This window comes from Vitis riparia, chromosome 13, assembly GCF_004353265.1.
Source record: "Vitis riparia cultivar Riparia Gloire de Montpellier isolate 1030 chromosome 13, EGFV_Vit.rip_1.0, whole genome shotgun sequence".
Classification (NCBI taxonomy): domain Eukaryota; kingdom Viridiplantae; phylum Streptophyta; class Magnoliopsida; order Vitales; family Vitaceae; genus Vitis; species Vitis riparia.
In genome coordinates this window covers 266,033-280,722 of record NC_048443.1, presented here as the reverse complement: position 1 = coordinate 280,722, position 14,690 = coordinate 266,033, and the positions used below count along the sequence as shown (strand labels likewise).

Genomic DNA, 14,690 nt, shown 5'->3' with positions numbered 1-14,690 from the left:
ACAGAAGATGTTAATTAGAGCTTGATTTGCGTAGTAAAAGGTTGAAATAGGTTGATTGTGATAACTTGTTCTCACATCTATAAGAAGTGTTTATATATAGAAAGAGAGTTTAAAAAATATAACCCATGGCCAAATGGGTTAATCTACCTAATCTTGTCACCATTTATTTATTTATTTGAAAAAAACTACAATTTCTTTGATACATGGTTGTAGACCCCCATTTGGGGCTCGTTTTTTCAGCAGCTCATTTTTAGCCAGGTGTCACTACCCCAGCGGGCCACGTGTCACATCCTTAGTGGCTATAAGGAATCAACCTCGCTTTTTGAAGCTGGAGTAGGGCTTTGACACGTGGAGGAACTTTCCGAAAGGGGGTCCCGCAGGCCGTCAGGAGGCGCGGATGAGAGGACAGAAAAGGGGGGCTGCAGGAGGAGTGGTGCAGAAAGGTGGCTGCTGCAGATATCGTTGGAGGTGACAACATTAGAGTCGTTGGGCAAGCCATGCTTGCTGAACGATGAATAGGAAAGGAAAAAGAGTGGCTTGCAGGGGAAGACACGAAGAAAAAAAGGAAGAGAGAGGGCATTCAGAAAAAGAGGGAAGTTAGAGGTTAGGAGGGGGAGAGAGGTTTTTTTCTGAGAGTTCTGGGGGAAAGAGTATTGGTTGAACTTGAAGAGGAAGCGAAGAACAGAGGAGCGTAGAGTTGCTGGGAAGAGTCCAAGACACAGAACTGAGAAGGGAGAGCTCCAGGTATGACCATTTGTTTTTTTTTTTTTTTTTTTGGTATCTTTCCCATTTTTTCCAGACTGTCCAGGTCTGATTCTCAGTGATTTTTTATTTCTGCTTGTTGGGTTGTTCTGTTTTGGTGCTTATTGACCGAATATCGGAAGAGTTTGCTGTGTTTTATGCCCTATTCTGAGGAGTATTTTTCCATCTTAACTCACTGTATGTTGGACCCATGGATGAAATGATGAAATGGGTCCGATATGTTGGTTAAAGTCTTCATGTTCTTCTTCTTGTTGCTATCATGTTATCCTCTTGTTTTCTTTTCCTCCTTGAGTGCATACTTAAGACTCCAAAGTCTCAGCCGCTTTCCGTGAAGCTTCAAGGCTCTTAACCTTGTGGCTAGAATCTGGGTTTTCAGTGATGATGCGAACAGGCCTTTTCAGTTTTCTCCAAGCTTTCACAGTCAGCAAACACCCGAGGTTGCATGCTACCAGGCATATCCGTCGGTTAGACGTGGAGGCACGTCTGCTGGTGGCCTGCCTATTGTGTTTATGTCCATGCACATGTCTTCACTTTGCATAACCCCCGTCTCTATTCTCATGCAAGCGTCATCTCATCCCCATGTCTTTTCCCCTTAATCACCATACCCATCGTTCATCTATCCACCTCTCTCTCTAGGTTGTCATATCTATTTTCTCACTCAAGCTTACAGGAATCAAGTATCCTCCACCCAACCCGTTTCTCTCTCTAAACCTTCACCTACCTGTGGGATCCTCCCTAAAAAATGCCATGCAGACGGTCCCCTCTGCGACGCACGGCATAGCACGTCCCACCTTTCTCCAGATGTCTCACGTCCGGAACTCCTGCCTCGGCCACCCTTTCACCTATTCCGGATGTCTCACATCCGGAACCCCCTGCCCCCGCCATCATATCACCCGGGGGAGATTTCTATTCGGCCGCCATTCCCTTATCCGGATGTCTCACATCCGGACCCCCTGCCCCCGCCATCATATCACCTGGGGGGAGATTTTTGTCCGGCCGCCATTTCCTTCTTCGGATGTCTCACATTCGGATCCTGCCCCGGCCGCCCTTTCACCTATTCCGGATGTCTCACATCCGGAACCCCCTGCCGCCGCCGTCATTCCACCTGAGGGAGATTTCTGTCCGGCCGCCATTCCCTTCTCCGGATGTCTCACGTCCGGAACCCTTGCCCCACCACCATTTCACCTTTTCCGGATGTCTCACGTCCAGAACCCCTGCCCTGCCGACATTCCACCTTTTTCGGATGTCTCACATCCAAAACTCTGTCCGCCTGACGCCGGATGGGAGAGGGGGGCGATTCAATTTCCCCTGTCTGACATGTCCGGATCCTCGTTTTATAACTTCTTTTTTTAAACCATTTCAAAACATCCTATCTTTCATCCTTAGAGATTTTAAGATCACCCAAGAGTCTCATTTCCAATAAAATTTTGCTATCATCTTTCCTTATGGCAAGCATTTTCACACCTCCTCTGTTTTAAAAATGTTTTGAAATAAGCAAAGAATCAAATTTTGTAATTCTGAATAATGGAATTTACGGGTTTGGTCCATGCAAAAATAATCGGGCTTTGGTGGGGACCCCACATACATGATCTTATGATCGATTGATTGTTCTGATTGATTGACTTGGTTATCATACATGATTTATTTACCCTGCTCTCTGACATGCATGCTATTATTCTTTAATTGTGCACTAACCCTATCTTGATAGCGCATGAAGGCTCGTTGCCCAGGTACGCACCTACTTTCACTCTGGTAATTGTCTAAGCATATTTTGATTCTCACGTGTGCATGATTTATTCTGGGTACTCATTGATTTACTTGTTCATTGCCATTATTGATTCATTTTATTAGTAGAGACTCGACTTTAGGGACTTAGAAGGGTGCTACGGTCTTCATCGTACCTTCCCGATAAGTAACCTGACTCCCGAACCCGATCCGGTTTTTCGCAGACCACCTTTTCCAAAATAAGGAGTCACACTTAGGGTTTTTCTTTCTTATTTTATTTACCCTTTAAAAATAAAATAAAAATAAGTGGCGACTCCAAGTCATTTTTGATTTTATAAATAAAATCAAATTTTCAAATCAAAAATCGAGCTCGCCTTTGAGTGGGAAACGCATTGAGCCGAAATGTGGGGTCCACAATGGTTTTAAAAATAATAATTTTATTTTAAGATACTCATTTTGTAATTAAGATATTAATTATTAAACATAAATGTAAAAAAAATAAAATGGGAGGTCAAGGATGGGATCAGGTAGGCATTATTTTTGGAAGTGGCTGGGGTCAATTTAGTGGTTGTCACAATATTAAAAACGTGCAAAAGGGCTTATCTCAATGGATTCATATACATCTCTACTAGTTTTATTGTCACTGTCGGTGGGAATTTTATAAAGCCATTAATTTATTGTGGGTGTGCTTCTACTCTCCATGCAGGGCCCATGGAAATGGTTGTGGTCTCTAGGGTTTGACACTTTTGGCATCCCTTTCTCTAAATGCATGAACCCAATAGAGCCGCTTCTTGTTCATTTTTCATGGCTGGCATGTGCAACATATGTGACATTGCAATGAATTTGGGTCTATGTCAATTTTAAGCAGTCATCAATCATATAGTTAATAGGTTTTTTAAGGCTTTATGACTTTGGATTTTCATATCATTTTTTAATACTTTAATTGCATATGTTTATGCAATGATTCATCGTTTAATGATTCAAATGTTACTATATATTTATTAGAATAATCGTTGAGAATCTCTTGTTATTACATAAGCTAGTGTGGCCAAGGTTGTTATTAATTAAAAATAAAAAAATAAAATATTTATCTTACAAAATTTTAATTCTATGAATAAATTTTTTAGTAGATATATTTAAGATGGAAAAGGATAAAGATGATAAAGGAAAAACAATCTCTTTTTTATTTTTCATTTTTTTTATCCTCCTAAATCAGAGCTTGGTTAAAATGGATGGCTGGTAATAGAACCCAACCGGCACGGTACTGTAGCCATTTTCCATGATGAACATATCATCCTTCCTTCCCTAAATTCCAACGGTCAACCATATCAATTTCAACAACTGCGGATGCAGGTGCCTATCGTTTCATGTAATGTGAAATGAATATGATCACTTGGAAATAGAAGAACTCGGACCAATCATTTCCTCTTTCCAATCACGACCGACTGAAAGAAGGTGACAAAGCGATGCGAAGATAAACACAAACAGAACGAGGACAGACGTCTGCCCCCCAAGCCAAGCTGTCTTCTCTATTTTCCTATTTGGGACCTTTATAAAGGCTCACAGCTAACCCTTTTGCACTTTTTGAACTTTGGTTGAATGGAGATACAAGAAAACCAGAGAATATGATGCGTAAGCCCTCTATTTTTTCTATTTTCCTCCCATCTCTTTCTGGGTTTTATCATTTATGTACAACTGAAAATACCGAACAAGGGTCTTTCGTGCTCTGTCCTGGTTTCAATTCCTGAAAATTCTGGCTTAATTCTCCGAACCCCCATGTTCAGAACTGAATTAAGGTTTTGGAAAGAGTCTGGGGCTATTAGCCCCAGAAAAATGATTGGGTTTTTGGTGATTTCTATTGAGATTTAGTGTTTGTGGTTTCAGCTGCGACGATGAGGAGATATGCATCCAAAACTTCCGGGTGGCGTCTGGGCTTAAAAAAGCTTAATTTTTTCTCGGTATGACTGTGGGTTCTGTTTTTCTCTTTATGAATTTACTTGATGAAATAGTTTGTTCTGTAAATTTGTTTCATGATCCCATATGGTTTGATCAGCCAAGAAATGAGTTTTTGTCCGATGGTTATGGGAAGCCACTATTGGTAGCTATAATCTTTTTGATATATCGATCATCATTTTTTAATTTACGTGCCAATTTCTGATACCCATAATATAGTTAATCCTTTTGTTATGCTCTGTGTGGGAGTTTGCTATTTGGGTTACGTTGAAATTCCCTTTTTCTTTGGTTTATCTACATTTCGTGCTCCCTATGGCACCCAGTATAATTATATATTCTGATTTTGATTATACTTATCTGGACTAAGCCTTAGACAAACCATTTGGCAGCTACATGGATCTTGCCTTGTGTTGCACCCATCCTTATTGGTATTATATTTTGAATGCAATCCACAAGCTATCGATCCCAACTATTCAATTGTTGTGTATGTATAAACATCCGTGAATGGTATAGGAAAAACAAAAGTTTTTGCTCGAATCCTTCATCAAAGAGAGAAACAAATGCCCGCAGATTGTATCATTTTTTTTGTCCTTTGACTTGTCGTAAGAGTGCTTTACCAATCTGTCACTGATTTTATTAGATAGTCATTTTTTTTTCCCAGTATAAGGCCTATCAAGTTTGCACTGTTGAGTTAAGTAGCTTTGCTAGTCTATTGGGCGTGGATGTTTTACCTTGGTTATGAATTTTATTAGTATGCTTTCTAACAAGTGCTGTTCCACCCTTAGAACTATAACAATATTCATATTTTATTTCCAGGTCAATTGTGAAAGTAAGTCCCATTTCTGTCAAGGAAGTGGCAATTGTCAAGGTCTAACAAGCGGTTTTATTGATGGAACCATGTCACAAGCATATGCAACTTCTTGTGAAAGGTTATCTAAATCTCCGATAAAAGATAATCCTACTTCTGATAAGTTATCATATGCAACTTGTTGTGCTCAGTTGTCTGAAGCTCCAGCAAGAGATAATCCAGTGTCTGATATGTTAGTTGATTCATTTGGAAGGCGACACACTTACTTGAGGATCTCCTTGACAGAACGTTGTAATCTGCGGTGTATGTACTGTATGCCAGCTGAGGGTGTGGAGCTTACTCCTAACCCTCAACTTCTGTCCCAGAATGAGCTTGTTCGTTTGGCAAATCTTTTTGTCAGCTCTGGAGTGGATAAAATTCGTTTGACTGGTGGGGAGCCAACCATTAGGAAAGATATTGAAGAAATATGCTCACAGTTGTCCAGCCTAAAAGGACTAAAGACACTGGCCATAACCACCAATGGTATTACTCTTGCCAGAAAGCTTCCAAAGCTGAAAGAATGTGGACTGAGTTCGGTGAATATTAGTTTAGATACTTTGGTTCCAGCAAAATTTGAATTCATGACCAGGCGTAAAGGGCATGAAAGGGTTATGGAATCAATTCACACAGCTATAGACCTTGGGTATAATCCTGTTAAGGTATGTTTTGTCTTTTCAATTTGTGCTTGCATGCCTTTCCTTGCTAAAATCTGTTCTTTTAGATAGTTTCTCTTTCTGCCAAAGTAATATTAGGTCTTATTCATGGTCTTTTATAATGCAAGATTAAAACATATTTTCCTTCCATTCATTCTGTATGCTGTCTCAGGTGAATTGTGTTGTAATGCGTGGGTTCAATGATGATGAGATCTGTGATTTCGTAGAGATGACTCGTGATAAACCAATTAATATTCGGTTTATTGAGTTCATGCCTTTTGATGGAAATGTTTGGAATGTCAAGAAACTTGTACCTTATGCAGAAATGTTGGATAGAGTGGTAAGGTAGAACTCTGACAGGTGATCCCATGTATAGATTTTGAATAACCCTTTGTAAATTTTCATAATCAGTCATTATTACTGGACAGGTAAAACAGTTTACAAGCCTAAAGAGACTTCAAGATCATCCTACAGAGACTGCCAAGAATTTTACGATTGATGGGCATTGTGGTACTGTTTCTTTTATTACATCAATGACTAAGAATTTTTGTGCTGGTTGCAATAGATTGCGACTTTTAGCTGATGGGAACTTCAAAGTATGCCTGTTTGGTCCATCAGAGGTGAATTATCTTCTTCACTATTGTACTTCAATTCATACTAGAACTTGAATATGCAATTTATTTTGACTTGATTTTTTGTTGTTTCCAATTGGGTGAAACCCTGCAGTCGTAGATATGAAAGTCATTGCTTCATGTTTTGACGTCATATGCTTTTATCATATTTGCTAAATCTAATTAGTTTTTGGGTTTATGGATTCTGATTTGCCATTTTGAAATGCTATATTTAGCATGGAACAGTTGTATTGTGCTTATGTAAATTTGGCATGCAGAGCAGGACAGTAACAAATTTTCTGGTATGCTAATAAAAGATGTAAAATTTCAATTGTTTTTAAGGCTGTGAATTTCTTCCCTATGGATATGTTATAAGCTCCAAACTCCTAGAAGACACTTTCAAGCAAAGTATGTGATGTTATAAAACTTAAGTCGACTTCAGCAAACCTTATCCCAGCTACAGGGTTGTGAATATATAAATCAGTTTTTACCTTTTTGCTCTACTTAGGGCTGCAATGTTTTTTCCCTCAAATTTTCATGTCTTTTGTTAAACCATTGGCCACCCATAATTTTTCTCAACCTTGATCTATGTTCTTTTTCCCCTTCCCATTGTCATGCCTGACCACATCACATCCCATCTGCCGTAGTCATTGTCCTTGCTGATAAAAAACCAAACCATCTCTACTGAATTGTTCTTTTTGTATTCAGTTGGGCTACGTGTAATTTCTCATACATGATTCATTTTTCAGTTTGATTCTTTGTCTTGCTCTCAATTATCTCACCATCATCTCTCTAGCAATGCTTAGTTTATGGTAAATTGTTTTTCGATTGCCTGCTATTCTTATAATGAATTATGGAAGACCCTTCAACCATTTTGAACTCTTTAATTTGATATTCTTGTTCACACAACACCATATCATATCCACTCAATCCATCCCATTCAAATTATTTGGACAACATCCTCTTTGAGTATCATTTAATAGATGATCTAAGCAATATAAGTACGGTTGATCTTGCACAACTTCTCATGCTCATGCCACTTGTCCTAAGACCTTTGTATTTTTAAGCATTTGTTTGGAGCTTTAAGCATCCACAGATAATTTGCACCGTTGAGTAAAATATATGGCTTTGTATTTGAAAAATATCATGTCTAATTTTGTCTGTGTGCATGTGTGAGTGCTTGTGTTTGAATTGGGAATTCTTATTATTAGAAGTAGGTTTAAGACTCAAAAGCAGTTAGTCATAAAGAAGAGTTTGATGGCTTATCAAATGGTATTGCTGCTCATTCATTTTAATCAACATCTATGTTGAGTTGCAAATCCAAAGCAAATTAGAGGATTAATGCCTTGAAGAATTCTCTCTTCTGAACAACTAGGGAATTTGTTTGGCCTGTTTAACTGGTGAGGGCCTTGAAATAGTTCCTAATAACTGCAGCATTTTCTAAAGCAATAAAATGTGATAAAGCTGCATTACTAAATGCATTTAGTCTTTTCATGTAGAGCAATAAGATGAGATAAAGTTATATGGGTTTCTGTGGAGCAGTTTAGTCTTTTTCCTTTACAATTTAATGTTCAATTAAAATGCTTTCCTTGCTGGTTTTGATTGTGTTTATCCTTTGCAGGTTAGCTTAAGAGATCCCCTTCGTTCTGGTGTTGATGATCATGAACTTGGTGAAATAATTGGGGCAGCGGTATCCATCTTACTGTCTTCTCATGATGCTATTAGTTGCAGACATTTAACCATTGAGTGTCAAAAATTTTAAAGGCTATGTTTGGTTCCCATAAAATTTGAAGGAAAATGTGAAGGAAAGTAAATAGAGAGGAAAGGTAAAAGGAAAAAAAAAAAAGATTTAAAGTCAATAAATTATTCTTGTGTGATACTTCAAACTTATTTTAATTATTTTAATTCTTTTATATAAATATTAAATAATTTAAAAAATGCATAAGTTTCTAGCTAATTTTAATTATATTCGACTTTATTTTGTATTTTTTGTAGTAAAACTAACATAAGAAAATTAATTTTTTTTTCTTTTCTTAGTACTTTACTGCAATCAAACATAACATAAAGCTTCTTTTCTCATCCATGTTTTTATAGCATCCCTGTACTCTTATAGGTTATGGTTTGTTTTATTGGAGGCTCTGTTGGTGCTCTTGATAGATTAGCTCCTCTGACCAAATTATGTACCACATTGCATGGCTAGGTGGCCAAGATCATTGCCCTGAAATTTACTTCAGCTTTCAAGTGTCCTTGTCTGGTCTTTGCCTAATACGTTTTTCATATTTCTTGTTCTTGTTGGCTTCAGGTCAAGAGGAAGAAAGCTTCTCATGCTGGAATGTTTGACATTGCAAAGACCGCAAATAGGCCCATGATACATATTGGTGGCTAAGGTTTGGTTCTCTCCTCCAACTAGAAACTTGTCCTGCATCCATTAAATGAGATATGTAAAACTACATTCTTAACGTTCTTTTCCCCTTTAACAAAGTCCATTTCCTACTTAACATTTTAAAACCATAAATATTTGTATTTACATTTCAGATGACTCCAGATTTGATGAATGCATGTTTAAGTGAATTCCGTTATACAAGGTTTTACAAGAACCCTGTAAATTATGGTGCATTTCTAACTTCTGAGGTCTACAACAACTTCCATCACAATCAAATTTTGGCGGGGAACTTATTTTGATGATTAACTCTCATTAGTCTTCGTTTCAGATTATATGGAGGAGGTTTTACTTGCTGGGGCATAGAGGAAGTGCAGCCGTTTCTCTCTCTCATTCAGTTTAAATCTGCCACACAAAGGATGAAAGATATTTTGGCACTTTATCCATTTTTTATTTGTAACCATTTACAGATAGAAAGTGATGTGCATGCAGAGGTGTTAACCCATTAAGTTCATTTATACGGGAACTCTTGTTTATGTTGTATCCTCAATAAGGTTATCATCAATTTCTTTGCTAATACGGTGAAGGACTGTTGCACAACTGATTCGTTTCTCTGAGGTTCTGTATGGATCAATCTATTCTCTGTATGGAAAAAAACAATCTGGATTGAAAATTGGTGGTTTATATTCTATTGCATTGATTGCTATCAAAAATATGGTGCACTGTTATCCATATTAATTCTCAAAATTGAACAGCAAATGCCTTTGCTTGAAATCCTTTCATTGAATCATCATGAGATTTTCAATAATAGGATGGTTAAGATGTTGGAATGTTGTAAAATTCTGTGGAGTTTGAAGGGTCAAAATTCGGTACTGAAGTCTAATACTTAAGAGTTAAGACAGCATGATCACCTACAAGATTTTTAAGGTTTGATGGCCTAATTCCTTTTCAGGCTCCTCTGCAATTCATGAGATTTCTATAACAAACTATAGTCACTTCAACAATAAGGGTCAGCCTAAGTTCTCACGAACAGTACCCTTTCAGGGAGAACATTAAAGGGCCATTTTTCAATTCAAATAGTCTTGTTAGATTTCTGTGTCTGCAGTTCCTTTGGATGCAGCTCATGAGACCATCATTTGCTAGGCCATTTCTCTCATGCGTGTGTGCGCGCACGCGTGCTTATGTGGGTTTTTTTTTTTTTTTTTTAAATTATGTGTTTTACTTTTTCTGCTGATAGAGAATGATCGCCCTTGTACATCAGCAGAGATACTTCTTCATTTTTAATGCGGAAGATAAAGATTCAAGCCAATGGAAGAGGAGACGATGGCTAATCTTAGAATACTTGGAGGTAGTTTCCTCAGCTATTTCAAAGGTTGGTGTTATGTTGACACTTTTCTTACTATACCTTTAAATAACACAAATGAAAGTCATCAAGCTTTAAAGAGTAGACTAATTTATTAATGTAGGGAAGGTGAGTGTGAACTTGCTTCACTAACACATGCAGAGCCAAATTTCAACAGAATGGTGCTCTGCTCACATGGAGAGGTCAGCTTTCCCATCTTCTTCCCTTCTCAGCTATACTGTTTGTTCAGGGAACTTCTATTTCTCTTCCAAAATCCCTCTTGTTGGCCTTCTTTCAACAGGAAATCTGATTCAATTTATGCTTAACTTTTCTTAGAAAATGTTCTCTCTTTGTAATCTTTCCTTTCCACACTATTTTTCTTTAGTCATTACTATAAAAAATAGGAGAACTTTAGTTAGAAAACTTGAATGGACCCCTACAATATGTTAATATGTGACACTGGACTGGAAGGGCTAAAGATGAAGAGGAAGAAAACTGAACAGAACTTGATTTTGATTCGGGGTTAATGGTTTTCATCTAAGTAATACTAATACAGTAATTTGAGCAAATTGGACAAGTTACCAAAAAGGTTTGAATTCCAGGTAACCAGAGACATTGAACATACAGCTAATTAAAAACCAACTGATGGGCAAAAATGACAAAATTTTCAATTGGGTTGTTTTGTGGGGAATGATGCAGATTGATTATCATTATTTTAATTATGAAAACAGAATATATGTTTCTATAATTAGCAACTGTTTTGCCAGATCTCAATTAAATTTTCAATTTGCCGGGGGTAGGTCGGAGGGTCCGGTCACTTTAGTGGACATTTTTGTTTTCATGGTGAATTTGGTGGAGATTTTGAACTTGCAATTTGAGAATAAAAATTGACTTCGGTGCGGTCTTCAAGCAGTTAAAAAGTCATTGTTCATACTTAGCCCCCCCTAAACTTGGATTTTCTTCTCTATAATATGGAAAATGTGTGAGAGAAGTGTCTTAAGCTTGATTTGACCTAATTAATCTGAAACATGGTTAACACTCTCATTAGAATATGAAACCAAGATAGTTTTCAGTAAACTCCAAACCTAATGTCTTCTTGTGAGAGAGTCAAGGGCAGGACAGAAACATCTGCCTCTTTATCACATTTTTGGAAAAAGAAGAAAAAAACAAGCCATGACTGTTGATGACAGAATAGGTTGGGCAATCGTATAGTTTAAGCCACCAATATTAATGGGAAGAAATTGAAATTGCAAACTGATAATGGGCATGTGCAGCTTGGTATTCATTTGATAAGCTTGGAACATAAAGATCTCTTATTTTAACACTATTACCCTAGAGACTCAATTTAATTGTCAATCTGTCTGCCATGATTACCAGTAAACAAGGTAGAAGACCTTTCATCTCCGTCTTGCTTGCGAGTTATTGTTGGATTGGACTTTTACCATCTCATATGAAAACTAAATGGTACTGGTGTCCAGCAAGGGTAGGCTAAACCTTTTTTGACATTTGACATTACCATCATTTGGATGATCCATCCTGGGGCTTAAACACAGCATTATTGCAGCACAGCAGTTAATAGTGTAGTTTGCTTTCACCATTCAGATATTTTGAGGAAGTGAAAATGCAAACAGCATGAATCCTCCAATCTTTGCAGAGAGTTTGGGGTGTAAGGCTCTAAATACCATCTCATACATTGGATCTGGGTGGAGTATTTGAGTCCTTGAATCATTATCTGCCCTTGTATGTGAGTGAGACAGAGAACTCCTTATGGAATACAAAAATTGCAATCAAATTGGAAGCAGAAATGAATATAGTCATACTAAAGCAGCAATATGCAGAAGCATCAATCCTATGCAAATTCAATAGCTCAGTGCAGGGAAGAAAGAAATTTACTGTAACTATGACAATAGTTTCCATTCCTTTACATCAAAGAAGGTAGAAAACATCATAAAAAAGGAGCAAGAGAAATCCAATCCTTTATTGATATTATCATCCCAATCTACAGCTAAGCAAGTGGCATCTCCTGGAACACATCCATCCTAGAGGATTCAAAAGGAAGTAGGGGAAATTGACTTAACTCTTGCATGAAACCATCCAAATCAGCAAACCCACCAAAGAACCCAGTTGAATTCTCATCTCTCCACATCTTTTCTTGCTCCTGCTTAACTCTCTCCCCATTTTTCAAACATGGAAACTCCTCAGGCAATTCCATGGTCTTGCTCGATTCATGGTGGATCAATGTCTTCAGTACGTCTTTGCTTCTCATGCTTCTTTTCTTCTTACAGCCTCTAAAATCTGTTGCAGGTTTTCCAGTGAGCCTCTGTACAAGGTCACGAAAATTTGCAGCATCTGTCTGTATGATTTCTGGTGCAAATACGTGAATTATGCGAATCTTTGGCTTGAATTTTGATATTTCATGTGAATCTTTGTTCATGGCTAGACTACATGGAGATGGGCCTGAGATAGGAGGACAAGAGCGTGCCTTCATCTCCTCTTCCGATCCACTCTGAGAAAGAGAAAGTAGTTGGCTTTATCTGTGGAAGATAGAAAAAGGTCTGCGCTTAAATAGAAGATCAGAAAGGTCATAAATGATCAGCTGGTTGATGGGAAGACAACATTGCAAATTTGAATATAAAAAACAAACTGTGCCTTGGAGGCCAGAGTAGCATACATTGGAGTACTGATCCTAGTCTGCCAAAAGTCAATGAAGGAATAGAACTTCAATGGGCAAGAGGGGGAGATCATCCTCTCCATGTTAAATATATTGACCTATATGCTCTCTCTCATAGACTTTGGTTACATATTGCTGCGTGATATAATGACCAAAACTTGCATATAATATGATCATTAATTATATTACTATTATGCATACATAGATGGAATAAGTAAATGTTATGGTAAGGATAATCCAATGTTCATCATCTTAATTACCAGCAACTTGGAAGTTGACCACTATTCTCCATTTTTTTAGGTTCGAAGTCAGCTGCTTAATCCATTCCTCTCTCCCTATTTAAGAGAAGTCAAACTATTAATATTCCCAACTTGCCGGCATGGCTGGCTTAGTTTGCGGTAATATGACTCTAGGTAAGGACAAGGGGTGATTGCTATGATCATATGTCTGGTTGGACATACATCCATCCGCATGAATCCTTATCTTGGTCAGCTTGATGAAAGGAGTAGGAAGGAAAGAGCCATATACCATCTCAGCAAGAAGTCCACAAAAAAATATCAACTGCAGACAAGTTGCTAAGGACTCAGAAGATTCTGGCTGGGTAGTTGAGAATGGAAGGTCTGGATTTGAATTTCGATGTATATTTTCAAATTCTCTAGTGAATACGTAGAAATTCTTGAATTGCAAGCACAAAGTGGAGGTTCTTTTCTTTATTATCATAATAGAATTGATCCAAAACCATCGGAAAGGGAGACGGCCAGTACTAATCACCAACCATTGTGGCTGGTTCCAAGTAACAGAATAGACAACAGTTCTAGATCAATTATGAACCCTCCATATTAGACCTGTTACAGTATCTTGGAAGCTCATTTGCTTGCATATCCGCCTGGTTATCGGTTGATTTTAAAGTTAACAAGTTGACTATATCTCTTGTTGAACCACTTTTTTATTGCACACCCACATAAACAATAATTGAGGATAAGATGATAAATAAAAAATTAAATCAATCTGTGGAAGCCATTTCTGGATTCAAAACTTTATTCAACCACTGTTTGTGGTACGGACAGGTAGCTTTATATTAATACTAATGGAAATGTGAAATTCTTAATTAGAAGTCTTGATTCACATTAAGTAATGCCTGATTGCTTTAGCCTAACCACTGATGCTGACATGCTTTTGTAATATCAATAAACCAGTTGACGAAAATAATTGCCAAGAGGAAAACTTCAGTCATTGTATCAGATTGTTGAGTTGTAACACCGGCTTGTTGACCTTAATTTATTACAAGAACTAAGGCTTCTAATACGACTTTCGGGCAATATCTCAAGTCAATGACAGGAAAAATATCAGTAACTAGTTTCAGATTTGAAATTCTACAGAAAAAATACTAGGGTTATTTTAATATTGTTCAATATTGAAGGGTACTAAGGTAATCTAGGTTTGGAGGAAACTTCTTTGTAATCTTGTGGGCAATAGGATCTGTTCTAATAGTGATTGAAATGTCAAAAGTTAGTAGAAATGATCATAATTAGAAGCTTAATTAAGGCTGTTAGGAATATATTCTTGGTGGATGGTGTAATATATTAAGCATGTTTCTAGTGAAGTGGGGGATAAGAAATTGTTCAGGTCATTCTAAAGACCAATTTTTCTATAAATTAATCTGTGTGAATTCTAGATTGTTTACACAACTGGTTAATCATCTCTAAAGATTGGTATTTAATGGTTTTCACATGGATTTTGAGGAAT

General features: G+C 37.4%; 2 protein-coding genes across 6 annotated transcripts; one reads left to right on the top strand and one right to left on the bottom strand.

Annotated features, from left to right (window-relative positions):
• Positions 1 to 3,718: 3,718 nt before the first annotated feature.
• On the top strand, positions 3,719 to 9,644 carry LOC117929159 (GTP 3',8-cyclase, mitochondrial). 5 transcript variants are annotated; one of them, XR_004653702.1, is made up of 9 exons: positions 3,722 to 4,119; positions 4,357 to 4,445; positions 5,257 to 5,946; positions 6,113 to 6,280; positions 6,369 to 6,560; positions 8,173 to 8,241; positions 8,854 to 8,938; positions 9,087 to 9,162; positions 9,263 to 9,644. XR_004653702.1 is itself a non-coding variant. In XM_034849381.1 (8 exons), exons 1-7 carry the CDS (start codon positions 4,113 to 4,115, stop codon positions 8,935 to 8,937), a joined length of 1,299 nt encoding a protein of 432 aa, XP_034705272.1. In that variant the 5' UTR covers positions 3,724 to 4,112; the 3' UTR covers position 8,938; positions 9,263 to 9,644. The 5 variants fall into 5 exon arrangements, 3 of the variants coding, with proteins under 3 accessions (XP_034705273.1, XP_034705272.1, XP_034705274.1); XR_004653703.1 differs by having other exon boundaries at positions 9,087 to 9,182; XM_034849381.1 differs by lacking the exon at positions 9,087 to 9,162 and having other exon boundaries at positions 3,724 to 4,119.
• A 2,479-nt stretch (positions 9,645 to 12,123) lies between these two features.
• On the bottom strand, positions 12,124 to 12,893 carry LOC117929148 (VQ motif-containing protein 17-like). Its single transcript, XM_034849367.1, has one exon. It carries the CDS (start codon positions 12,759 to 12,761, stop codon positions 12,279 to 12,281), a length of 483 nt encoding a protein of 160 aa, XP_034705258.1. The 5' UTR covers positions 12,762 to 12,893; the 3' UTR covers positions 12,124 to 12,278.
• Positions 12,894 to 14,690: the final 1,797 nt, after the last annotated feature.

What these genes read in the sequence shown, in the direction of transcription:
- LOC117929159 (XM_034849381.1), top strand. An exon ending in TTGGGTATAATCCTGTTAAG is followed by an intron (nt 5,947 to 6,112) that starts GTATGTTTTGTC and finishes ATGCTGTCTCAG; the next exon opens with GTGAATTGTGTTGTAATGCG. An exon ending in GTGAAATAATTGGGGCAGCG is followed by an intron (nt 8,242 to 8,853) that starts GTATCCATCTTA and finishes TGTTGGCTTCAG; the next exon opens with GTCAAGAGGAAGAAAGCTTC.
- LOC117929148 (XM_034849367.1), bottom strand. Translation starts at nt 12,761, where the DNA reads ATGAAGGCACGCTCTTGTCCTCCTATCTCAGGCCCATCTCCATGTAGT.